We start from the raw sequence: 27,665 nt of genomic DNA on the forward strand, positions 1-27,665 counted from the left end.
ATAAGCAAATCTTTATGCCATGGTAAAATTTTCCAAGGGTGTTTTGTGTATAACTCTTATTACAATATACCTTTAAGCAGTAAGTCAAGGTTTTTGTGGCATTCAGAAAACCCAAATACACGTAATAACGTACAGTTATAAGTAAAAAATAATGGCCAACCATAATAATTCTAGTTATATGACAGTATATTACAGATCAATAAATGACAGCAGAAAGAGCGAACCTTTTATTGAGTATTGTTGTATTAACAGTGCATGTTTGTGGTTATAAAAAACATACAGTAAATAATATAGTTAAAAAACCCCAACAGTCTTAGACCACTAGAAAATACAAATGAGATAAATATAGACTACATAGTCAAAAACCCATGACAGTGACAAAAAAGAAGGATGAATTAAAGCCATTTTACAACATTTTTCGCAGCACTCTTAAATTAATCATGTGTAAACGGTAATGATCCTTTGGTTGCAAAATATTTTAAAAGTAGTGACTATAATGTCGTAAAATTGTAGTGAGAACAAAGTGAAAAATCCTACACTCACCCTCACATGAGGGTTTTCTTTGGTCCCCATATTGCACAAGCGTCTTAACTTCAATTGTCCTGTCAATACTATTTCGTCAAGGCTGTAGTGGGTGATTTTGGCTCATGATAGAAAGGCACGTTGTCACTTTGATTTCATAGAATGTTCCGCTGAATGTTGCTGGTGCTTCTTCAAGCGTATTGGTTGGACTTCACATTGTAGAAAAGTACCACGCACTTCCCGTGTCAATAGTTTCTCTCACTGATTCGCACACAATCGCTCGCTCCATTCTCACAGTCCCTCAGTTTAGCCCTCAGCCCGACAACACACACACACACACACACACACACGCTCATTACATGTACACACACACAAGCACTGGATTGCACTGTAATTCTTTCAGCCTCCTCTCACTCTTCATGCTCCACTGCATTTATTCAACAGTTACAGATTTGGCCAAATTTCTGGGACAGTCCACCTGAAAACAGAAACATGAAGAAGAAATGAATTTAACAAACCAAATCTGTGAAAAAAACACCTGCCATGTTTAGGTTAAACAGGTCAGAGATTAAGTAGCTCAAGCAAAGCTAAGTCAAGTCAGCTGAGCTCAAACTACGATGGTCATTTTTAACTGCTAAGAGAGGAAGGAAAGAGAGGAGGTGGTGGCCAGCTGTCTCAATTGAGGAGTAGAATGGAATTAATCCTTAGAAAAGTGATTTCTGGCGTCTGAGTCAGAGACGAGTGGGCGGTAGAAGCACATGCATATGCTGAACTGCTTCAGGCGAAGAAGCTGTCTCCATCACCGCTGTATATTAGATCAATAATTTATGATCCAAACACTATAAATAGCCGCGGCCCAGCGCTACATCGAAGGGTTCCGTCTTAGCTCCATCAGGCCTAAAAGTTGATTATGAAGTTACAGAAACTGTTGGCAGGTAAGAACAGAGCATGTTCATATATAGACAACTTAATTTGAAGTTTCATTTTCCAACTGAAAAAATACTAAGCTTTGATGTTTACCTCTGTGCCCAAGGGTAATAAATACTAACAAAATAAACTAATGTATAATTATTCTTATTTGGTTTGTAATAATAATAATTTTAACAAAAGAAAACTCTCACTATATTCAAAGGAATGAAAGGTTTTGAAGATAATAATGTAGTAAATAGATATCTACATGGCTTTAAATGATTAAATATTAAATTCTTTTGAGCAGGGAAGTAGTTTCAGCTTTTGGGAGAAGAATATGGTGTTGTGATGCACTATTAAAAGTAAAAGAGAGACGCATAATTTGGCAATGTACTGAGAAAAAGGAGCAATAATGACATTTCCACAGCAAAAAGCTGTCCATTTACACTGACTTCAGTTGTCAAGCATGTGGTTTTCTAGTCAACAAAATGTTTGGTACATCTGAGCAGGGCGGAGGACCTTTTTAGAGATTTGGACAGAGAGCTTTTTGGAGGGAAGTAATTTCCTGGTGCAGTTCTAAACGCTACACAGCACCTGTAAGTGTTTGTCAAATGTAAAAAAAAAAAAAAACCTAGATGCCAGTTCCCAAAGTTGAGACAAAATGCTGTGCTGACTTACGTCATATCCTCTCAGCACAGCCAAGTGGAAGGAGAGCAGCTGCAGCGGGATGACACTGAGGATTCCCTGCAGACAGTCGACGGTATGCGGCAGCTCGATGGTCTGGTAGGCGTTCTTTGACGTCTCCTCGTCATCCTGGCAGCACAGGATAATGGGCCGACCCTGGTAGGAGGAGGCAAGACGTGCACGTCAGCGACGACTTATGTTTGTTGGATGCACTTTGCCGGCGCACTCACGGATCTGGCTGTGACTTGTTGCAAAGCATTCTGGCACTTGGTGTAGCAGGCGTCCTTCATGATGATCATGATGACCGGCATGTGCTTGTCGATGAGGGCCAGGGGGCCGTGCTTCAGCTCTCCGGCTAGAATTCCTTCAGAGTGCATGTACGTGATCTCTTTGATTTTCTGAAACATTAACATGATCATTTGCACCTCACTCCAGGAGAAAAAAACACTGTAGTAGCCACCACATTTGTGTGCTCCAAACTCAGGATTATTTCTTGTCTTAACAGATAGAAATTCTTGTTTTGACATTGCTTTTTTTGAACAAAAAACTTGCATTTGGATCAAATTTTTGAACACTAACACAAATATAGACATAGTATGGCTATAGTATTTATTTATTATTATTGTTATAATAAGAATACAAATGTATTATATTGTCATAGACACAGCATGTGTGTAATTAAGTGTCACCAGTCAAACAAAGCGTACCAGAGCTCCTTCCAGACAGGTGGCGTAGTTGAAGCCTCTGCCCATCACCAGAAGGGACTTCTGCTGGTAGAGTTCGTTGGCAATGTCCCTGATCTTCTTGTCCAAGTTCAACACCTCCTTGATCAGCTCTGGGAGGGCCGGAGAAGAATGATTGTTTTACTCTATTCTATCCATTTATCGCTCAGAATGATGGCACTGACCAGGTAGCATTTTCAGACCGTGGATGATCTCAAGCCTCCGCTGCTGTTGGGACAGTCTGTCCTCACTCATCATCAGCCCGAACATGATCAGGGCCACAAACTGGCTGGTATACGCCTGCGCCACAAACATGAGAGTTAAATAGAGCGGTACATTCTCATTGCAACATTCTAAAGAGAGCAGTCGTGATTCTACCTTGGTGCTGGCCACTCCAATCTCTGGTCCTGCGTTGATGTGGACTCCACAGTCTGTTTCCCGGCAAATGGAGCTGCCCACGGTGTTGGTGATGCCCACAGTGAGGGCGCCGCGGTCCTTACAGTAGCGCAGCGCCATCAGGGTGTCAGCCGTCTCTCCTGGACACGCATCAACCATCGATCGTAAAAGAGAGAACACGCTGACATGACCTCACAAATGTGTTTTTATTACCTGACTGGCTGATGAAGAAGCAGACATCATCCCTGAAAACGGGCGTGTTGCGGTCCAAGAAGTCGCTCGCCAGCTCCACCATGACCGGCAGCTCCGTCAGCTCCTCCAGAATCTGTCTGGTCTGAAGTGAGGAGCATCAAAAAATGAGCCGAACACTGACACAGACTGGTACGTGAGATGAAGTGCAGGATCTCAACTCACCGCAACGGCAGCATGGAAACTCGTGCCGCACCCGATCATGATTAACCGCCGGCAGCGCTTGATTTCCTTCAAGTGGTCCTTGAGTCCTCCGAGAATCACTGAGAGTCAGGGGAGCAAGGTGTATTTTTAATGGCTCCTTTATGGTTTGAAGATTTAAAAATAGTGGAGCAGCGTGTTAAGCGATTTTCTTCTTTCTTTACTGAAGTCTTTCTATTCATACACTGATGAATACAACAAGAAAGCCTTCCTGAAACTTTTTTTAACTTAACTTTTAACTTAAAAAAAAAAAAAAAAAATATATATATATATATATATATATATATATATATATAAACAACAAGAAACTACAGTAAATGTTTATATTCTCTCTGACCAACTGTTTTCAGACTTCAAAGTGGTTACCTGTGTTTGAGTCGTAACAAATCCGACCTCGCATGGTGTTGACAACTGACTCTGGCTGCTCGAAGATCTCTTTCTGCATGAAGGCCTCAAAGTTTCCTGAGAAGAAAAGAAGGTGATGAATGAGTTGTCACTCTGGATTTTTTTTGTTCCTCCAGCAGAGGGCAAGCACATCCAACCGAAAAAAAATACGTCCTCCCTTTTCATGACCTCAGTTTGTTGTTTACTGAGGTCATGAGTCACAGCAGCGCGAGCTGACCTTTCATGATTTGCTGCAGCTCCATCTGAAGAGTCTGGATGGCCCTCACTGGATCCTCCCCGACCTGCCGGTTGATCCTGTGGATGAAGAGCCTTCCTCCGGTCACCACTGCGATGTCATCGTCCTCCATGTACAGCACCTTGTTAGTGTGCTCGATGATAGCACTGCAGGGAAACGCTTTCGTTTAATGAGGGCAGACCTGGGCAATGTGCAGCCCTGGGGCCACATGAAGTCAGAGTTGGACTATAAAATAAGGGCTTGGACTTTAACAAAGTCATTTTTAATGACAAAAAAACTGTCAAATGACACAGATGAATCACAAATAAACTTTCTTCGCAAACATTTTTCCACGTCACTATACAATGTGTGACGTCATCACCAAAACATTCATGATGAAGGACACTACATGAGATTTAGCTTAAAAAAAACTTCCATTTTTATAATGTCATGGTGTAATTACACCTGTTCATGTTTTTACTTGCAACATCTTGAATTGATTTGTTTGTGAATATATAGTTTAAAAAAGTTTCCCCCTCAATTTAAGTCTCTTTTTCTTCAGCCTCTCAGAAGAAGTAACGTGTATAAAACGGCCCCTGAGGAAGTCCAGTGGCCCCGCATTGCTGTAGTGACACTGGAGGAAGCTGGAACTAGGTTACAGTACAATCTAAACAAATGCAAAACACACATCTGGGCGCTCACCTGGCGTCAGAGGCAAAGTAATACTCCACAGCACTCCCATCCCCCACAGAGTTAATAGTGCAGGAGTCCCGGCGATTACGGCTGTTCATCTCCTGCACTCCCTCCTTGAAGTGACCTGAGAGGTCAAAGGAAGCAAAGGTCATGTATTAGAGGCTACCCACAGCCTTTGAGACACTAAAACAATCAAGATGTAACCCTGCGGCCACATGCTTTGTTACATAAGCAGATCTGGGGGCGCTGGACTTCTAGACTGGGCGGAAAAAATCTTCACTTACGACCCGTGTTCCCAGGGTCGACATAACCACGGAGGCCACAGCCACAATGAGGAAGTGAGACTTCAAATTCACCCAGAGTTTTACAGTAGCCCAGTCTTGTTTATCAAATCACTTCAACAACCTAAACAACCTAAGAGTGATCAGAATCTGTAAAAATGAGTAGAATTGATGCAAACTCAGCATGAAATCTACTGAACTCATATCTAAGATAACATAAGATAAGATACGATATAGACTTTATTGATCTCACAAAGGACAAATTCACCGTTACAGGAGCTCTTAGGTTGTTAGTGCAAAGACAGAAATAAGTAAAAATGATTAGTGCAAACAGGTAGCCATCATAACATATTTACAAATATACAAATCTAGAGTAGGAGGAGGATTTTAAAGGCATAATGGTCCACAGAAGACACTTAGTAAAATCCAAGTTCACATGATGACATGAGTCAACTATAAGGGGAATTGAGGTGCACAACTAAACTTTAAAAAAACGTATAACGTGCTTATTTACTGTCAAGAATCAGTGATAAGGCTGGTGTTTTTCAGTAGCCATTTGGGGGTAAAAAAAACAGTCAGGCTTAACAAGATGCTGATCAGTAGTTTATAATGAATAATTACTAGCTAATTTGCTGCAAATACATGTATGAAGAAGTCGTTTATTTCTGGAATATATGTTCCCTTATCTAAAGTGTAACCGGGCATCGATTTGAACTGTAAAGTAACATGAAAAATGCACTTTAAAAAGAATGCTGGAAGAGAAGACACAGAAAAAAAGGAGGTGGCTAAAATATATAATGAAATAAAATTGGGTTTAAAAATGCTTTATGGTTCAGTCACGCCATCAGAGTTGAAATCTTGTTCAATCTTGTTCATCTAGTGCAGGGGTCACCAACCTTCTAGCAACCGTGAGCTATTCCAAGGGCTACCGTTGGTTCAGTACACACTTCTGAAATCACGATATATAATGGATGATAAATGTTATTCCTGTCAAATACTTGTCTCATTGCAGAGTTTTCACAATAATTACCAATGGTGTAACAAAAAATAAATGACAAAATCAAATTTAGTAAGATGGTTATTACATGAAACCATGTTGGTGACCCCTGATCTAGTGAATGTTTTGAAGTTGTCTGACACTAAATGCAAGTTATCAACAGCAATTACTGTTTTACTACCGTGGTACTACACTTAAGATTAATAGACAGAACATATGTGACTTTTCTTTCTCGTGTGTGTTGAACACTTCGAGAACGTTACAGAAAGCTTACCGGTGTTGTACTGGATGGGGATGTTTTCAGTCGTCAGCTCATTCTCACTGCGCACACCGATAAGTAGTGGACTCCCTCTCCTGTCAGAACACAGTAAATATTTAGGAGATTTGTGAGTGAATGGGTGAATACAGAGGCACCGTACTATTTTATTGTGTAATTTCTTTTTAACTCTCCTCCTTCAGATCTATAACAAAACCCACCCACGACATCAACTTGTAACCAAACACTGCAGTAGATCTCCAACGTGCAGTTGACTGAAGCAAATTTTGTGTATTTGACTAGAAGAATTCACAAACACACCCCCTCACATTTAAAATGATGATTCAGCCACTCACTTTCAAACTTGTCCAACCTCTTTAAGTCACATTTTTTTTTTCTTCTGAAGTGCTAAGGCCCCTTTTCACTACTTAATTCCCCTCCCAGTTCATTTCAATGCATAAGACGTCTATAGGGCTTGGCCTCAATGACGCAGGACCAGAGTTTGTTTCGAAAGGTGTGGGGACTAACAAACAAACGTGTGGCTGCTCTCTTCAATACATTCTCCCTTTTGAATTAAATATGAAGAATAAAGAAGTAACTTTGATAGGCTGGATTCCGCTCTCTTGTCGCAGCTGTCTGTTTTTGATCCTGTTCTTGGCTTCTCTTTTTCTAGTTGCACATGTTGTCTAACTGAGATGAGGATCAGCACCTCTGAATTTGAGATGAAATGTTTGCTAGAATGTAGACATTCATCTTGACATCCAGTCACCCACAACCCGGAGTTGGTCAAACTAGCAGCGGCGTTATCTTACTTGAGAGGCTGAGGGGCCAGTTTTAATTCATTTTTAACAGACATTTCAAGATGTTGGAACACCATGGGGGAGGCGATACATGTTTAAGACATCTGAGATGTGTACCGCAGGGCCACTTTGAGCCACAATAGCTGTCTATAAGAATGAGCACTTTAAAAGATTAAACATAATTTACATTATTAGTCTCTTATTGGAAATAATAGCTTTATGATCCTCCATTTTTTTCATTCATTTTCCCCTGAACTATGTTAAGTGTTTAAAACTGTGTCACATGATCAACAGGAGGCACACTACAATAGTGACAGACAGAACACAGGTGGCTGACCTTGTAAACAAAACAAATTCCAATGCATCCTTCTACTTTTGATCTCTATTAAACGATCACTGGTTGGTTTGGACAACCTTTCCCTCCTCCGTGATCCATGACGGCTCACTGAAGCGGGCGAAGGTGCATGATGAAATAAAAAGCGATTAGCCAGAAATGAATTCTTCCTGCTGAAGCAGGAAACTCAAGCTGTCCTCATTTAATGAGTCACAGAGATGCAGGAGTGAGAGGAGGGGTCTCGCAAAACTATAGGTATGACACAGCGACTGTGCCGGGAATTGACGCAGATTATCCTAAAAAAGCAGAAGCATTCATGCTCCTATGAAGATAAGCAAAACTGTAATCCATTCCATGACTAACATTGACAAGGGTCACAGCATCTAAATGTGATGTCAAATAAGGGTGGAGCTGCTCACAACTGACCTGGTGGCCACAGCTTCTCCCGGGAAATGGCGGCTTTTGAACACCAGAGCAAAGGCGCCCTCCTGATGCATTGAAAAGGAAAAAAAACACACATCATCTACATGAACTTGAAAAGAAGAGAATGTGAGGGGAGGCATGGGGGAGTCTTGAGTTGCAGAACAGAAAGAAAAAGTCAGTCTGTCGAGGCAAACAAGGCGAGCAATGGTGTAAAGTTTCACAAATATTACGTCGACCTTGTGGGATTTGGTGTTCGCGGTGAGAGAAGTATGTTAGCGTTGGACTTTCTCCTGCCTTCAGAAGAGTGCAGTGGCGTCTGTGTGTGTGCTGAAAGTGAGGGGTGGGCTTGCATAGAATGTTCATAAGGGCAAGTCTGGTTTCCATTAAACTCAAAATGGCTGTTGCTTCATTCTGTCTGAAGACGAACGAGTGAGAATCCATACAACACAGGGGAGGCTCCAGGTATGTCAGCGGTGACTTTGTGGTTGCCATAGAGACTGTTTTGTGGCGGTCTAATTTACTTGAATAGACGGTGTTAAGCACATATGGTGGCTTATATAATGCATGTGAAAGTGTGCACAGGCTAAGAGTGTGTGCTCATGTGTGCCTCCATTTAACTGCATGATTATGTTTGTTTGTGTTTCATCATTGCCACTGGATGTTTGTTTTATTCAGCGTAGCCATGCATCTTTAGGATGAGGGTGTGTGTGGTGAATGAATGCACACACTTGCTACCATAGGCAGGTGAAAAAAGTGCACTAGAATTCTGAATTATGACAAAAGAGGCGTAAACAAAAGGAGCGAGACAAAACAACACTACACGCTAAGATGAGCTCAAGATGGCTGACCTACATCTGAGTCATTGACGACCAAGTGCTTTTTATATTTATATTCTTCATTATTTGCACTTTGTGTGGGGTGTTTCTTCTCTTATTGCAGTGATAATTACATATAATTACAAATATTTAGGTCTTCTGTAATTTATGTGGAATAAAAACACTTAAAATTAAAATGATTTAATGCTCAGTTTTGTCATGAAATATTTCTGCACTACTGCTCGAGGATCATAGTTTGCAATCCACTAATAAAAAGTCAAATAAACATAACGCCTTCCACAAACTTCAGCTGCGCTGCTGACAGTTCTTTTTTTTTTTGTTAACGGCATCTCTGGTGGGCGTCCGGATGACGAAGAGCCAGGGGAGGGGTGGTGGGAGGGGATGCGGGGTACTCACCAGCTGCTGAATGACTCTTTCCACCAACTTGGAGAAGGTGACGTGGTCATTCTCACGGTTGTCGTAAACATACTTGATCAGCTTGGGAATAACCTCTGTGTCTGTTTCCGACTCAAACTCGTAGCCCTTGTTGATCTGCCAGAGGGGGAAGAGTAAATTCACCACAATTTTAAAACGCACCTCACAAGCTTGTACCTGAAATTTGAAAGTTGGAAGTTGACCTTTGACCTTGAGTTTGGGTAACACATTGAATTGGGGAACATGGATTACCATTGATAAACTAAACACTTCCTTATTTATTGTTAATGATCAGTAACTATGGTGAACTTTTGAGACCATTCCAGGGGAAACATATACTCAGGCGTAACAAGACACTAATTGATACTTTATAATAAATAATTACCGGCTAATATGCTTCTAATACAAATATGAATAAGTCAAACTGATGTGTTGCAGACAAATTACATTCTTTCAAACGAACTAGTTTGGAAACAATAGGTGAGATACACCTCAATATGAAGTGAAAGGTCAACCCAGGCCCTCATTTCAGTAAGTACAGCTGCGCACAGTGATAGAACTATTCAACGTATTTCAAGTGCTCAGTCGGATTAGCAGCGATTCGTAGCGACTCATCCAACAGCTTTAACTTGTTTACCAACTTCTGAGGATATTCAGAATCTGACACATGGTATGCACTGAATATCCAACAGTCATATGAAATCAATGGCCTTGTTTGGTCTTTCTTACTCCAAATCCAATCTTGGTGTGGAGCTACCGCCACGACTCCTGCCGGTGGTCTAGCAAGCTCCAAGTCAGAGTGATCTCCGCCATCTGTCACGCACATTCTGATGGATAAAAATGTGTGTCGCCTTGCATTCAGAAGCGCAGTAAAGGCTCGCGAACGATGAGATAAAAGTATCCTCCACCGACTGAAGAATGTCGCCCGGCAGCATGGGACTTTAATTGGCGAAACGAATGAAACAGGAAAGCCCGACTCACCAGATACTTCTTCAGTTCCTTGTAATTAGTGATGATGCCATTGTGTATGACAACGAATTCTGAGGAGAGAAAATGAAATACTTAGTGTTATAACCTCCCACCCTATTCATATCTCACCTACGTGTAACGTAAGTACATAGAAGCAGATACATGACTAGAATCATGAGATGAAAGGTGCGCTGCTATAAACAGAGTCTTTTTGGACTTGAGAAATGGCAGCGGCACAGCAACCCAGCGTTGGTCAAAGTGACACGTTGTTAAAATCTATTGAGTAGGAGGAAAAAAACATACATTTCTGGCACAGTGTTCAATAACAAACCCCCTTATTCTCATAGTTCAAGCATTCCTTCCTTTACCAAACACTCCCTGGCTTATCGCCAAATAAGAGATTTGGTAAACAGCGATGGAAACTCAGTCGTGTTGGGTGTTTGCTTGATTGTTGCTGATTACCATTATCCTTGTCAGAGCGGTGAGGGTGGCTGTTCAGAGCGCTCGGCTCTCCGTGTGTGGCCCACCGAGTGTGAGCAAGGCCAAAATGTGTGCTCAGCTCTTCGTCCAGGTCCAGTGTGTCTTTTTCTGATCAAGCAAAAACACATCATTCGCTAACTCAGACGGGAAGAGAGGGGATTTCAGGGTTCCAGTGTCGAAATCTGGCTTGTGTTTTCTAGCAATAAATCTGTGTAAACAAATGAGAAAAAAACATACTGTAGAGCTCCTCATCCAGAGCCTTCACCTTCCCTTTCTTCTTGATCAAGCAGATCGAGTTGTTGTTCACGTCATTGACTTTGGTGGGTCCGTCCACCGCGATACCTGAGTGAGGGCAACAGCGGCTTTCATCAGACAGTTCAATCTGAGTGAGTTGGCTGGTGCGTGTGACACGTTGACCAACAGTGTAACAAGTGCTCCGTATGTGCGTGGCTTCATCCTGCTCCAAGAGGATCAGCAAACATGTTCATGGGCGTGCTAGTGTGGACAGCAACCGTGTGTAACTTGGCATACGTGGACATAACTAGAAACAACAATTTGCTTTAGCTTTCCCCAAAAATGCTTGTACTACTACGCCTCATATGAATTCATATTTATGTGAAAATTCTGGGCGATAAATGACACTTCTCTTTCAACAAATGATGTTCACACGAGCAACATCAGTAAGCAGAGTCTACATCTTGAGAGTGAGGATGTTCAAAAACTTTTTTAACATTATTCACTCAAAAAAAAAGAAAACAAAACTGGAGCAACAGCTGGCCAGCCCTAAAAACCCCCATACGAACATTGTTCTGTCATCTCTGACTCCTCAAGTTGAAGACCATTTGACTTACTTTAAAGAGGTGGCTAATTGCTTGAATTTGAACCTTTGAAACATGTCTCACAGCATTCCAGGCGTTTCTAACTTAGTCTGTTAGCAAAACTACTCGAAAAGTGAAGAAAGGATTTAAAATTAAAGTGTCAATAACAAATGGTCATAACAGGTTAAGAACCATGCGGTTCTGAGTCCTGGATGATCCAGGAATCTTTTGAAGGATTCATTAGTCGACAACACGACTTCATCAAACACAGCAAAAGCTAACCTAAAAAACATGAGGAAAATGTGGTTTGCTGCTTTAAAATCTGTCTCCAGGTTTGTGAGAGTGTGTGTGGGAACACACAGAGAAGCTAAGTCTTACCTGCTGAATCGTATCCTCTGTACTCCAGCCTCTGCAGTCCCTTCACCAGAGTCTCAAATATCTCCTTTCGGGTGCGAGGCACTTGATAATTCAGGTAGGCAAAAATCCCTATAGAAGAGCGAGAGAGAGGCACTCGAATGAGTAAACCATGTTGAAAACTTCATGAAGATTTTGTCAATTAATGTTGGAAACCATAGTATAAAACCTGCAGGCAGAGAAGATGAGAATACTAATGTATTCTTGCTGTTGAAAACGATTTTATTTCAAGAAACAATAAGCTCTTTTATTCATATTCAGAGATCGATGTTTTCTTTGCATGTGTATAGATATAGATGATTTATATCAGAGGCTCAAACCAAGTTTAAAATGACAATACAGGACGCATTAATGATGGAAATCGACTTTAAACATCAGCATCCCATTCAGAGGCAGACAACCGTTGATGAAAAGTATCGGAGAAGTGGCGAACTTTAGCACCGAGAGTGTGTCTGTGGGTGTATATATACGTGTGAGTCAGGAATGTCCTGGGCACACAGCTGGCCATTGACGGACGCGCATTACGCACACAGTTGGAACAGCAGAAGCTGCAGTAAAGTGGAAAAGTTCCCCGACAGGGACGCTGTAAAGGAGATTTATGCGACGTGTAGTGTCGAGAGAAGATGGGCAACGTGGCTCAAGTCAACGTCAAAAAAAAAGCCGACGATGTCGCGGCGCAAAATCAGATGCGTGCACTTCAGGCGGGACTGGTTTGACTAGACTCCAGGGATGGAACACAGTGACACGTCGCCACTTCAAGAAGACAGCACATCGACCTAAACTACCACATTTATTCAGCTTAACGTTCAACACGCCTCTTTTCCCTCATCGCCCTTCTCAGAAAAGCTCCTGACAAGACATTCTTTGCACAAAACACCGCGATTTAAAGAGAAAAGCAAACGCAACTCACCGCACATGGTTGAGTCTGTCGCGGGAGAAACAGTTTTCAGGAAACAAAAGCGAGAGATAGTTTCACAGTGGAGGTGATGCGGCTGATTCTCCGGTGTTAATCGTCCCACTGCAGTTTAAATGGTGTTTCCTGACTGCGGCCCCACCTCCAGCTGTCACCGCCCCTGTCCCGCTGACAGTCCCGACCTCTCAGGTGTTCCTCGGTCACACGTTTGACGTCACAAAAAGCCAGCTATTAAAGTGCTGCTCCTTTTGTTTAGGCGCAAAAAACCGTGTCAACAGTCAAACAGTTAGTAGGATTAAACAGAGGCGACACATCATCTTCACCTGCTCATTCACAGGGCAGTGATGTCCCAGCTACCAAGGGCCGGAGGTGGGGGTCAATCTCATCTCTGGTTGGCACACTGGACAGCCAGCTCCTCGCACCCATGCTGTCGGTGCAGGAGGTCAAAGGAACGGAGACGAGAATGTCAGGCTTTCTACATATTTAACATAATTTAAAGGCCAATGTTAAGCGTTGCCTAAGGGGAACATATTGACGGCTTCCACGTGTTGTGTCGTTTGAAGCATGAACCCTTCAAGTTCGACGGTTTGGGAAGCTTGTAAAAGTCCAAAGAACATGAATACAGTATCGAAGCCTCTAAATCAATGGCATATATCTCAAACACTTAGTGTTGTGAGCGGAACAAATCCCTTTTTATCGAGCATGGTACGATTCCCACTCCTTCAACAGTAAATATCCATGGAAATTTTATCTTCTTATCTTCATGTTTACTGTTGACGTACATAAATTATCTTCCATAACACACACTCTCCTCTGTCATATTTATACTCCTGGATCAAGCTTTTGTAAGCCATAACATTGGTGGAGGATCCACTTTTTAGTGAACTTTGACTCAAGTTTTGAGTCAATCGAAGCTCTTGTTGGCCACATAATATGACTGACAGACAGCATTTAGAAGCGAGCCATGAGTTTGACACCTGCGTTAAATCATCAGCATCTTTAAAGTTGATGGTTTTTGTCTGTGGATATGTGTCTTTTAGTATGTTGGCATTCAGATAGATAAACACCAACAAACCATCACCTCCACAGCTGAGGTCACATTTGGACTTGGATCAAAGTGAGGGTTTATATTAGAAGAAAAACTCTGGTTTTGCCTTCCGTTGACAAACACAGACTGACATCATGCTAGTATTGCCGTGTAGGAGACTGTCGGGTAGTTCAGAATTACTCAGCAATCCTTAGACTAGAACTCAAACACACACATTCAGTCCCACTACAGCTATTTGAGTCACAGGTGGCAGGCTCGATGCTTCAAAGGATTAATGGATCGATGGATGGATGGATGGATGGATGGATGGATGGATGGACATGGATGGACGTGGATGGATGTGGATGGATGGATGGGTACTTGCCTTTTGAAAGCTGCACTGAATAATCAGAGGGTGTGTACAATGATGTCAGAATAATGTGATAGATGCAGGTACTGGTTACTTCATGTAACCTTAGTTCTATGAATACGTGTGTCGCCCACTCACAATTGGTTAATTGATCTCGAGGCACTGGTCTCGACCTGAGACTGCGATTGATTGGCTCCCGGCCCATGAAGGCATCAAAATTGATCAACTAACAGTCAAGGCCATTACATGGCGCAGCACATATGACATAGAACCACGTTGGAAAGAATGTGGTTCAAAGGGTGGACGGCACATTCCGACCAGCCGATTCACCTCTATATAGAGCAGCCATTATGCAAATGTTTACACTTGTTAGGAGGGAAAATGAAGTCCTGCAGGTTTGACTGCCCCCAAATCATTGAAGGAAGAATCCAAACCCATCCTTGGCTTAAAAAAAAAAATTAACTACAAAATACAATAAGGCTATTGGATGAATTCCCATTACATTGTGGTGTTACTGGTCATGCCAGTACTTGGGAGTGAGGTTGACGTGTCTTCCTTTGAACTGAAACTGCCTTTTGTTTTTATTCAGTCACGGGTCAGTGCTTTTGTTTTTGCAATCCAACTTATATGCACCGAGACAACAGCACGTTCGCTTCACCAGGCACTGGAGTGTGTATCACTGCTGATGGGACTATTACGCCCTTGACATTGATGCACTAATAAGGATCACCTTGAGGCACAAATGTTTGGTATCAACAGAAAATGACGAAAAACCTTTACAACAGGCCATCACACCTTGACAACAACAAGACACACACTGGTAGATCCAAATGCACGAGTGATATAAGCACTGATATCATTTCAGTCTCTTCTCACTTTCACTTGGTTTCAACTTCAGCCATATTTTCTACCACAGTCACGCATCAGGCCATGGGTGAAGTCATAGTGAATGATTACTGGGCAGGGACCTTTCCACGGGCCCTCGTATAAAAACATTCCAAATCACATCTATCATCCAGAAACAAAAGGTTCTGTTTACTGAGTTGAACTGCACTCAAGGGAAACCCAAGAGCACAGCTTCTCTAGAGTGATTTTTTCAAGGGCCGAAGTACTGTCGGGGACGAACATTGCGTCGCAGGCGCCTGACTACATCCGTCACGTCGCACACTTTTGAAAGGTCTGACTAGAAATTCTTCTTTAGCTTCCTTTTCTCATCAGGGGTTTGCCACAGTCTTCCTTCACCACAACTCTTCCTCTAGAGTCAGTATCGCTTCTATGTCTGCTGTCACCACACCCTACCTGGCATCTCGAACAATCTCATCCGACACACCCACATGCCCAGTCTGGCCTCCTAAATAACAACTTCCGTCTTCCTGCACGTTGAAACCACATCAGAACACCATACTTCGCTTAAACATGCATCGTCAAATTAAATTGGATTGTTCTTAATTTGTAACAAATTGAAATAAATAAATAAATCAGTAAATATAGCATCAATTAAATATAATAAGGATTACATATTTTAAAGTATAATTCAATAATTAAAATGTAACTTCACTTTCCTACATATTTATTTCATAGACCAAAAGCTACAAAATGAAATAAGAAAAAAGAAAACAGAATGAAATCAATAAATCAATTTGTCAATAATTAAATACATGTGTTATTAAATCATGAAACAATGAATAATTAAATAATAAAACATACAAATCAAAAAAATAATATTTTTTTGTATTTCATGAACCGGACTGCAGCATTTCATGAATTAAATAAATATTACCCATCACAGACGGTGGGCGGTATCTGACACCCAGTTGGCTACTCAGCCCATCAAGGCAAGGCAAATCGAGTGCAGAAAATGGAATTATGCATAGCAACTGATCGGGCTCCTCAGAAGACTGACGTTCATTATTGTAGTTTATGATGTTTGAATTGACAGAGACTGACTATTGCAACAACGCGGAGTCACTTAGAGACCATCAACAAATTCTAGTTCACTTTGTGAAATCACCAAAAGTGTCAAAAAAATCGAATTATTTTAGGAGAAAGAACAGTAATTGCTGACCACGATGTGTCTCTCAGCCTCCGAAAGTTTACCATAACTTTGGACTCACTTGGACACATTTCCTGGAAGCTATTGAATAAATATTACAAAAATATTGGAAAAATATGAATAATTGACTTTTCAACTGCTGTGACTGGCATGTCCTCTGACAGTTAGCAATAACTTCGGACTTAATGTGGACACATTTCCTGGAAGCTAGCAAACAAAAAATATATATATAAAAAATGTATATTTACAATACAACTGTCCATTACTATCTCATTTTCTGGTTCATAAAATAAATAAATAAGATGCATGAAATAAATTTGAATTATTTTACATTAAAATATTAAATGTGTATTATATGTAATTAATGACACATTATACAGCCCAATACTCCTCTCCAATCATTTTCCTTAGTGCACTTTCCTTTCCATCCTAAATCATGAGGACATTCACTGCGACTGTGCGCTGACATGTGTTCAGGTGCAGATGTGCGTGATAGGGAATCTGTGGCAGCGACCCAAGATCTGCATTCTTCAGCTAGCTTAAAGGATTAATACATTTAATTAAGCTCGCACCAATAACATCCACCCCAGAGATCAAAGGTTCCTTAATCACTATGGTGATACAGAATGATGTTCAGAGGAAACATCCTTCCAACCCTTCCCACTGCGCTGCACAGGCCATCAAGGTTCATCGAGTGCAATAAATGCTCCGTGGTTTGCACTGCACTCAGTGTAGAAGGTACTGCAGTGCAGCATGAATAACTGAACCCCAGGATGAAGACCTGAGAAATGACACGAGGTGCGGTGTTATGTGAAGGACGACCGATCGCGCAAAGCTCCGGAGTTTCCAGTAGCGAATGCGCACTCACTTCTAATGTGGACGGACATTCGTGTGTGTGGGTTTAACCTATGGCCAGGTCTGGTCAGTGACTGCCACACAAGCGCTTGAGATGCATTTGTTTGGGAGATGAAGAGGCAACACTCAAACGGTTTTTCAGCGCTGAAAATGGTATCGAAAGTGGGATGGACACATTGCAGTGTGATGAGTTTGAGTATGATGCAGGAAGCGCTTGGGATTAGGGCTAAACAATATATTGTAATTGTATCTATAGAGGTGAAAACTCAAGAAATCAAAGGTGTAAAATGAATCGTAATGATTCCCCCCGTTCATCAAGCATATAAAGCAGAAGCAGGTGCAGATGTCACCTTTGAGCTTGCTCTTCCATGTACATCTAGGGCCAGACAACCACAAATCTCATTTCACCCTTGCTATTGACCAACAGCTTTTAACGTAAAAGACAAAAATACATAGTTTACACTCAACCCATTGTGGCATCGACATGGAGATATCTGGTATGACTATGGAGATAAGAAATTTTGTCCATGTCACTGAGCCCTACCTTGGACAGAGAAGCACTGATGAGAGGAATGGTGTCTTGCTCGATGTCAAACCCAAATTTGGTGTCAAGGTGGTCCTGTGAAAGACCAAGAATGCAGGATCAAAGAACACATTTCGATGAAATAAAATGAGCAACAGCAAGACTTGGAGAAGACTCTGTTTATGACCTTAACTAAAACATCAAAGCGCCCAGAATGTTTCATCTTATCTCTTATCTAACTAACAGGCGGTCTAATTTCCTCACTATGATCAGTGCTACCTCCAGATAAAAACCATTAAAGAACCAGACTAGGGGTTTCAACTGATCACTGAGAGAAGGGTCGAAGGGATGAGTAATAAACCTCTCACGCCAATTGCAGTCCCTAAAAACTGTACAGAAGACATTGTGGTTTGTTTGTATAACAGGCCTGAAAGGGACTGGACCTGACCTCTCATGACCCCGGCATAGTGGGCAGCAAACATTTGACATGAAACAAGATGAACCAAAACATGCTGTATGAAGTTTGAATCGTTCTAAGAACACCTCAGTCTTTTCTGGTCGATACACACTTCATATCCAACATTTGAGGGCATTATAACTATAGCATTATTCACACTGTATCTAACAAAGATACGCCCCACCATGACACTGAACACTCTCTTACCCAAGATAAACTTTAGCAAGACATGAGTGGGAAAGAAAGCAAAACCATCTGTCACCTTGGCCGACTTTTCGATCGTGTTTACCATGAAGCAATAGAAACTCACTATATGGTGTATTTACGAAACCTTATCATGTCCTTATGTGCACTTCAGAATTGATTCATGTAAAGCCAAACATGCAAATAGAACTTATTGTGCTGGGTTTGATGACAGGCTCTGACAGTGACACCGCTCTGGGTGTTGGAGGTTTCTTAAACGAAAACACAGGGCTGAGTGTATCAAGGGGATGTGGCTCTGGTGGGCTGAGCACCTCCAGCTGACTTGTTGTAGGGGATCTCCTCTCACAACATCTGTTTCATGTTAGAAACACACTTCTCTCCCCTTTCCTCAGTGGGGGATTGTGGACGAATGCTCTATGGACGCCGCACAGACAGTTTTGGACGGCCCAAGTTTGCCGCTAGACGTGTTGATGAGGCGGTGAGCAGTAAAAGATGAGGATTAGACAGGCGTTTTGTTTCATTTTGTAGTTCCACGTTCACAAACATCCAGTAGTAAACATCCACTGGGAAAAAGCCCCTCCCCAACCCAGCCCATCTTTTCCTTTTTTTTTCCTCTCCAGGTCATGAAGACATACAATTGTGTCGCGAAGTGCAACACACTGTTACACGTTGTAGCATGTGAACTAAGCGAAAGTGACATTTTATGTTAAACGCAGTTCACACATAATTCAAGTTCCCTCTTAGCGAGGTGGGCGTCGAACATTAATAAAAAAAACAAAACAAAAAAAACAATGTACTACCATAGTTGCAATATTAAGTATGTTTTATTTTCAGTATCTAGAGGCGCAATATAAATGTGTTTTATTATCATTAGTTGTAGTAGTTGTAAAAGTTGTTGTAGTCATAATACTAGTACTTCTACTACTACTACTACTACTAATTACTATTATTAATTAATTATTATTATTAAGTCAAATTAAATGACACCCCTTATTTCTAAAATGTAACTAAGGATAACTTATGATGGAAAAAATTAATGTTTTGAAATACACAATTTGATGCTCTGTGGAAACAGCACTATTATGGTATTACAGCTACAGATGGTGTTTCATACTAGCTAGCTACTATGGGCTAGCTAGCTAGCTAGCTTGCATCGTTGCGAGTAGCTGGGATACAAACAGCAATAAACCAAACCAGCAGGTTATAGGAAGCAACCCATATTATTGTCAGGCTGCATAGAAAAGTCTCCTTTAACCTTTCGACATTGATACTTGCTCTTTGTTTCAACAAAGCAAACAAGGAAGCGAAGAGGTGCATATTCGGGTCAGTTCAATTGGCCCGAGGACCGCGTCAGCTGGAGGAGCGCCGTCTAAAGTGATGAAGTCTAAGGTTACAGGTTGAACACAATAGGCTCACAAATGTTTCCCACTTGTGTCCAAGCAGAGAAGCTGTGTACTGCAACGTGAAGAGTTAGAAAACGTATGTTTGGACCGTCTTGGACTGTTGCACTCCTGGGACGTGGATGGATGTCAGTTCAAGACGGGAGACAATTTACAACCATTTTTTAAAAGCCAAATATTGGTGCTCAAATTGACAGCAGATGGTTGAAAAATGATTGATCGTGTTCTTTTTTGAACGTAAACAAGGAGGCCATGTTCAGAAATGTATGCTATGTACCCACATAGTACCTGCTTTAAGGCGATGCTGGAAGAATGCATCAAAGCTTTCTTTCTTTTATTTTTTTTTTTTTAATCAGCTGTAAAGCGTGGAATGAAGAAAATGTGTAACATTTGTCACTATAGATCTAAGCATTAGATTAGATTAGCCCCTGCAGGTGGAAGGGTTTAATTTTGTCGTAAATTACAATAGACGCCTGACAAAACAATGCTAATTATTTACATCATACTGTATTTTAATGAGCTCATTTCTATCATCAGGCATGTGCAGAAGCCCAAGCCCTTTTTTCTGTGTGAAAAAAAGTGCCCTTCTTGACTGAGCCTTTTTTCCGTTTCTTTGCCAAAATGTATTCTGTTATCTGACATAGGATTTTATTAAATTCTTGCAAGAAAAATCCCCAACCAGCTCCACCCTCACAAGCCCCGCCCACTCTGCGCCATGCAGAATTATTATTATTATTATTATTATTATTAGTAGTAGTAGTAGTAGTAGTAGCAGTAGTAGTAGTATATCCAACTGTGTTTTACAGTCACTAGAAAGGCACAGGGACAGCGCTTTCCTCCACTAGTCACAGCATACAATTGAATTAGCAAAACAACTTCCATCACTAAAGAACTCCACAGGCAGAAAATGTGTTATACAAATCAGCGCTGTCATAAAAAACAAGATGAAGAAGAAGAAAAGAAGAAGAACCAGTCCCCCTAAAGCACCTGTCACTGTCTCACCACAGTAGGTCGCTCACATCATTCTCTCTGTCACTGTCAGTTTCTACTAGAGTACAACTTCAACATTAAAAAAAAAGGAAATATCTTGCCTAAAGTAATGTAAATGGAGAGGCCTTGTTTCTTACAGGGGGAGAATGGAGCCTGAAAAATCACTTGAGCACTGTGGTGTTAGGATGAAAAAATAAATGATTAAAAAGAAGAAAAACTCCATTCATACAGTAGCGACAAGCTATATAGGTCAGGTGCTAGAAACGTCCCCAGGAAGCCACTAGACTGAGCTCCTGACCCTGATACTTCTCCAAAAGGCAATCAGGGTGTCACCTGGTTGTTTCCCTCCGAGGTATTCCAGGCATGTCCAGCCAGGAGAAGACCAAAGGCCAGACCAGATGGAGTGATTACATCTGACTTCTTGATCTTGATCCACGGATCCAGTAAAAGCTGCTTGAAAGAGAAAAGGAAAGTCAAGGATTACCTGAGGAAACTTCACGACCTTTTAGAAGATTAAACACAATTGTATCATTTTAAAGCGATGAGGGAGCACTTCCGAAGTGTGCGGTAAATGTGCATAATGCATATTTGCGACACGCATCTCTGCAAGGTTGGGTGACGTTTATCAGTCAGTAATGATGCGGAGCTCTTACGTAACGAAAAGGCCACTGCTTTGAGTCATGTGTGCTCTACAATAGATGTTCATGGCTGTAGCAATGTAACTCTATCCCAAGGTAGAAGCATCATCCATGTCTGCTTTGAGAGAAACGGCTCCGCAGGACAGCCATCAGCTCGGATCAGGTCTGCGGTCCCCAGATCTCTCGGCGAGGTGAGTTCACCTCCGGGCCAGCTCACGATGAATCAGCTCCAGATGTGGCGCTGGAGTCAGATGGGGTAGCAAACAGCAAAACCCACCCAACGGCAGACGTCAGACAGGGACGTCGTCCAAATCCCTGGGTTTGTCAGCAGCTGCGCGTGTCTTAGTACAAACCGCTCGATAACCACAAAAAAAGTGTTAGTCACTGACGTCCTGGAGGAGTAAAAGTAGAAAACGACTTTTGATTTTATTGGTTCAGACCTTTGAGGTCGAAATGATTCCAGCAAGTCATTTCCAGGATGTGACTGTGTGTGTTTGTCAAACAACAACTAAGAAGAAAAGCCACCATGATTCAAAGAGAGTGTGAGTCTTCTGCTTGTATGGGGTACAAGGGGCTGCAGTCTGAGCACTGACCTCAGTCCTAAAAACATCCGGCTTTTCTTCTGGGGAAGACCGAGGTGTTGCACCTGCTTGAAAGGAATCTATTCATTTACTTGATGTAAAAGTCTAATTTCCAGCAAACGTAACTTGCATTCTGGTCACGTTCAAGGGAGTCAACTGGATTTCTTGAGCACACAGCAAAGATTTGTTTGTGTTAAGTATAAACAGTTTTCTAATATAATACAGACTGCCCTCATGCTTTTACATTAGCCTCATGTTTGGTCATGTGGAATTAGACTAGATTAGATTAGATTACATGAGATTATACGGCCTTTATTAGTCCCACAGTGGGAAATTCAACACGCCACAACAGTCAAAGACACCGGCCTTTTGAGGTACACAATAAACAATGGGCCAAAAAAATATAAAAAATCAAAAAAATGTTTGTCAGGTTTGTCTCTTTCTACAGTCTCTCCTACAGTGGTTTATTGTGAATTCTATTTCTTTATTTGTCTATCATACGAAATCACAAACTGCGGTGTTCTATGTGCAGGAATATTTGTGTAAATTGTACTGCGGTTGAAGATAATAAGAAAATAATGCATTCAATATGTCAACATATGTAGTTTGTGACCGCCTACATAAAAAGACAATGACTAATTTAGGTATGTGTAGTAGATGGTTGACACAAGTACTACTTTTAGTTAATGATATTTTGAAAACTACAGTGTGTGTGGGGGGCACCACACCAAAGACACACAAGGTTTATTCTTATAGGAGCTTAAGACAAATATTTGAAGTAGCCGTGTCGACTCGTCACTTAAGAGGTCACTGCGTTCAGATTAAATCCACACATGGTTGAGTTAAATATAAGGGTTGCTCCATGACAGTAATCAAATATATCGGTGTAAAAAATACAAGCCCCGTAAACAATTCACTTTCACCCACCACGCACATTTGTATAACCAAATAAATGACGGGCTTATTGAAATCCGGGCACGAGCGTGTTTCCACCTGATGTCCTCGCTATCTGACCAGACTAGCCGGTCGACGTGTCATGAGGGTGTGGGAGAAATTAAAAATAACATGACTTGGAGTTCTTTTTCCTGTTATGAGGTTGCTAGGGAAAGAATCCCGCCAGACTGGTTTGTCACAAGTATGCATGAGTAAGGCATCACATCGGATTGCAGCCGGGGCCCTGGTGTTTTTGGCGTGAGGTCACGCTGGCAGGGTGGTGCTTTCCGTCACACACACACGAGCGTGTGGGACTCCAGCCAGAGAGGAGGGGTCTTTGTAAATACGTCATGCAAGAGAGGGAGCCATCTGTATTATGTCATGGCTGTCGAGGCACCCCACCCTCTGCTCCCATTCCTCCGCTGCTTCTCAGACACCCCCACCCACAAGTTTCCAGCTAGTTGCCCTCTTTTTACCATCGCACAAATGTCTCTAGATTTGACTCCCTCTCACCAGACTCCACCACTTTTGCTCTCTATCTCCTGGTCATCTAACCACTCTCCAGCTCCCTGTCTACACTTGCCCAACCCATTTGATGTTCACCTTCACTGCGACAGCACACCTGAAAACCAGATGCAGACTTTAACAGCCTGTCATTATGTCAATCAGCGGCCCTAGCTGGAAGACAGCAATAACGACAGCCAGCTTGTGATAACAATAAGTGTTTTTGGTTTTAAATCAAACAGCACTTTTTCTCTTCGTAGCGGCCTCGAACGAAGCGCTGCCCAAATGGCTGCTCTCTAACAGTGCAGATAATGGTTACTGACTTGATAATTGTGGGCAGAATCAGAGTCCAGATTCATTCATCCACTCTCATGAGTCATGTGCATATTTTGCATATTTTAATAGCAGCTTTTTCTTTATATCATTTCCAAAGAAGTCAACAAACTTAGCTTCTTTAGTCTTAAGTCCACACACAACCAACTGAAATTGTTACTTTCCTCCCTTGAAGTTGCTTTCGAAGTTCATGGCGACTTGTGTGAGAGAAAAAGGCCGGTGACATATTTAAGAGCAGGGATCTTAATAAGTAGGTTTGGCACATGCGTACACGTTACTTAAAGATGGCTGCATTCCGTTTCTTTGCATATCAATAGCCATAAAGGATTTCAGGCATTTCACAGCAATTATTTTAATTTGTACTTGAAAGTCATGCCTGTCTAACGACAGTCAAACTTGTTATACTATTGGACGAAGAGTCTGACACCATCACGGAAACAGCAGCAGGGTGTGGGCAATTCCATTTGATTTTTAATAACAATAATCTTCAGCAAAGCAATATCCCTGTAGGACTGTAGGCACACCTTTGAGATGTTGCACTTCACGTATTATAATGTGACTTGACAATGTAGACCGTTTCAACATCTGACACGCAATAACAACACACACTGCAAGAATAAGCCATGAGCTATTCCCAGTGATGAATGACTCCCATACCATCCTGCAACATCACAGAAAGTTTCTGCTGTGATGCCAGTAATTGATAACATCATTTATGAGTGATATTTTGTGTGTGTTTTGGATCTTGCTATGTTCTTGTTCTTGTTTCACTAGGTCCCCTTTAACGTGACAGTGATGCTCATCGGTTTTCACTGGCAGTTCAACGGAAACATTCTCAGCTCTGGCTTATTATCATTGATGAGATCATAAAGAAAAATCGAAACTATAAAAAGGTAAACTCATAAACATTCACGTGTTTGTGCCGTGTGATTCAAATATGAAGAAGGAAGTTTGCATATGTTTTTTTTTTCTTCCCCGCGAGTTATGAGACTGAAAAATCATAGTTACGGGAATGACCGGAAATATTTATCAACGTCAGTCGAAATACCGGATATTTGTGGCTGTTCGCACATGTCAATGTTTTTTTAAACAAACGTTTAATGTAGATGTGTTTCAAATGTACAGTTTGTATCAACAAAAATAAATATAGAAATCGTACTCACAAATATTGACCTCGTTTCAAACCGACAGCTGGACTCAGACATACTTGTTCATCTGGAATAAAGATTCGACCTCTTCAATGTCGAATTTAATGGGAATAAAGTCAGCATTCTTGCTAGTTCACTCTTCTTTGCCCCATCACCTTCTGCAGCGGGCAGCTCTGGCTGTTGAGCCAACACCGCCATCTGCAGGTTAAGCATAGCAACTGCTGTGACTTAAGCACACTAATTCATATGTGGTCTCAACCTATGATAAATGCATCGAACTAAAAACATTTTTATCTATCTTTTTACTTTTAAAGGACGTTGTTAAAGGGTGGAAAGAAAATGTATACATCGCCACCTGCAGGGCAAGCAATGCCACTGCTTAAACACTGCATATGACGTCATTCGCAGCAAAATTTCATGGGCAAAATAAAATTTCTATTGATTGAAACGTGAGAGTAGATTTCTGTAACAGGGAATGTAATAAATCCAAATCGAGGGAGCGATGACATCATCAAGCATCACGACGATTAGAGCCAAAGTACATCAGCTGTCCTCCTTTACCAGTGAGCAACGTCCCCCGTGCAGTTCGACAAAATACAAACAAGAGCAACCAGAGTCTGACCAGTTCCAGTGGAGAGAACTAAGAGGCGGAGAATCTTCTATAAAACAGTGCACTAGATTAATCAATCTGAAGTAGGCATTTGATGCAGAATTGAAGTCATGCTGGATTATGTACAGATATTTATGAGTCGACTAAATTCAGTCTGACTGGCCTGATGAAGTTTAGCTAGCTCCAATAAAGAAGGCTGTGGCAACTCATGTCTCGTGTGTCATGTTTATTTCCATATGAATGGGGGAGACCTCCCAGTGCAATTAAATAAACTCCAAATAAAACATCATAAAATGTTGATAATGACACAAAACTGAAACACTATGGGTAAAACAGTCATTCAAGCCGCGTCAAATAGCAAAACAAACAAACAAAAAGACTTCATAACACTAAACACAAGAGTCAGCATATTTACAAAAAGAACTTTGTGGCGTGAGCACCAAAAAGGCACACAAGTCATAACAATGCATTTCACAAGCAAACAAAGGAGCACATTATCTGCTATCTTATTGCAAATTATAATACAAATGTGTTGAATTTCAAAATGTGGACTAGCTTCAGGAACAGAGTGAAACAGAGCGGACCAACATCCATCTTGTACCATCACTGATATCAGACGGTGAAAAGGACTTCCACTTCTGGACCAAATATATGGCGTAGTGTGGAGTTAATGGACCCATAATGAAAACAATAAAGTCACCCATCAATCGTGTGCTGTTCCTTTCAGTGATGGGGAAACAGAGGAAGACAGTGAAACACTGGAGATGAAGTAACATGGCTGCTCGCCTGACTTCAGATCAGAAGCCAGAAGGTGTTAAAACGTTCATATCCCGGGGTTTCAGCTTGTGTGGTCGTGAGGATGCCGGCTTGGCCTCAATGCCCGAGATCTCGATCTTCGGGGGCATGAAGTTAGCCGGGTCATTGACCTTGAGATTGACCTGAGTGCCATCTATGGTGGAGGACTTCTGCAGGCCGAAGTAGGACTGGAGAGAGAAGCCTGCACGAGATGGAGCAGACATGAGCACATTTTATTCAATGTTTTACGGATCAGATGACCTTGTCACGTATTCATGCTGATCAGCACATTTTACCAGTGTTGCACAATTTCAGAGAATTTGGTTTTTCTCCCAACAAAAACAGAAGGTACATCTTTTTTTTTTTGCTGACACAGCCACGAATAAACAGCATGGAAAAACCCCACTTGAATACCGCCTGTTTGTTGATCAGTTTGAGCCACACTATTAGGATTATAACACACCATGATTCAAGCTTCACCGTCTTGTCCTGGTGGGCCAGAGTCTAAGTGCCCTTCAGCAAATTATAGAGCTGAGGGGCAACCAAGAGAGGTCTGGTTGAGATTTAGAGCAACAGTAATGTCTAGAAGATATTGTAAAAGAAAATGATTTCTTCATTTTGGAGACCAACGGGATATCAAACACCGGAGTAAACAGTGTTGTGTGCAAATTACACATGAAGTATCAGTGTCAGTATAAGGATAGCTTCATTAGATAGGATGATGAACTGAGCCATGTTGTGTTATTTGAAGACCTATAAAGAGTTGTACACCTCTGGCACTGGACTTACTTAATAAATACAGTCACTCATAATGGAAATCAGGCATTGTAGCTTTTCAATCTCACCTGTGCTGCTGTCAGTACCAGGATGTGTTGGGGACTTCTGAACGACAGAGCGAGTTCCAAAGAAACTCCACCTCTCTCCTCCACTGCCTCCCTCATTTCCTCCCATGTCCGTGCTGAGATTTCGTTCACTGAGCTCTTGTGATGGCAGAAACGGTGCGGAAGTCAGCTGGAGCCAACTCCTGCAGGGCAAATAGATGAGTCAATCTTTATGTGAAGTGCTCTAACAGGTATTGGTAGTAAATACATATATATAACTATGTCATCAATTTGCTGGACATATTTAGGTTAAACAATGACTAAACTTGAATTGCTTCTTACCTGCGACTGAGAGCCGGTGATGAGTGGGGACTGACACAGGGGGTTACCGACGGGGTGACAGAGGGAGTGACAGCAGGGGTGCCACTCGGGGTGGATGGTGCTGATGTTGTAAGCCAGTCCTCCTTAAAGTCCCCTGGGGGCATTCTCAACT

General features: G+C 41.7%; 1 protein-coding gene across 1 annotated transcript; it reads right to left on the reverse strand.

The window, feature by feature from the left end:
• Positions 1-223: 223 nt before the first annotated feature.
• gfpt2 (glutamine-fructose-6-phosphate transaminase 2) lies at positions 224-26,358 on the reverse strand. Its single transcript, XM_053879137.1, has 22 exons — positions 24,962-26,358; positions 21,143-21,259; positions 17,780-17,854; positions 12,928-13,357; positions 11,982-12,089; positions 11,023-11,127; positions 10,768-10,893; positions 10,318-10,376; positions 9,319-9,453; positions 8,090-8,151; positions 6,548-6,627; positions 5,005-5,119; positions 4,306-4,469; positions 4,050-4,145; positions 3,648-3,745; positions 3,447-3,567; positions 3,216-3,373; positions 3,023-3,137; positions 2,823-2,950; positions 2,346-2,513; positions 2,110-2,271; positions 224-1,000 (listed from the first exon to the last, which is right to left on the reverse strand). The coding sequence occupies exons 4-22, from the start codon at positions 12,932-12,934 to the stop codon at positions 956-958; spliced, it is 2,052 nt and encodes a 683-aa protein (XP_053735112.1). The 5' UTR covers positions 12,935-13,357; positions 17,780-17,854; positions 21,143-21,259; positions 24,962-26,358; the 3' UTR covers positions 224-955.
• Positions 26,359-27,665: the final 1,307 nt, after the last annotated feature.

Source organism: Synchiropus splendidus, chromosome 11 (genome assembly GCF_027744825.2).
Source record: "Synchiropus splendidus isolate RoL2022-P1 chromosome 11, RoL_Sspl_1.0, whole genome shotgun sequence".
In the NCBI taxonomy this organism is placed as follows: Eukaryota; Metazoa; Chordata; class Actinopteri; order Syngnathiformes; family Callionymidae; genus Synchiropus; species Synchiropus splendidus.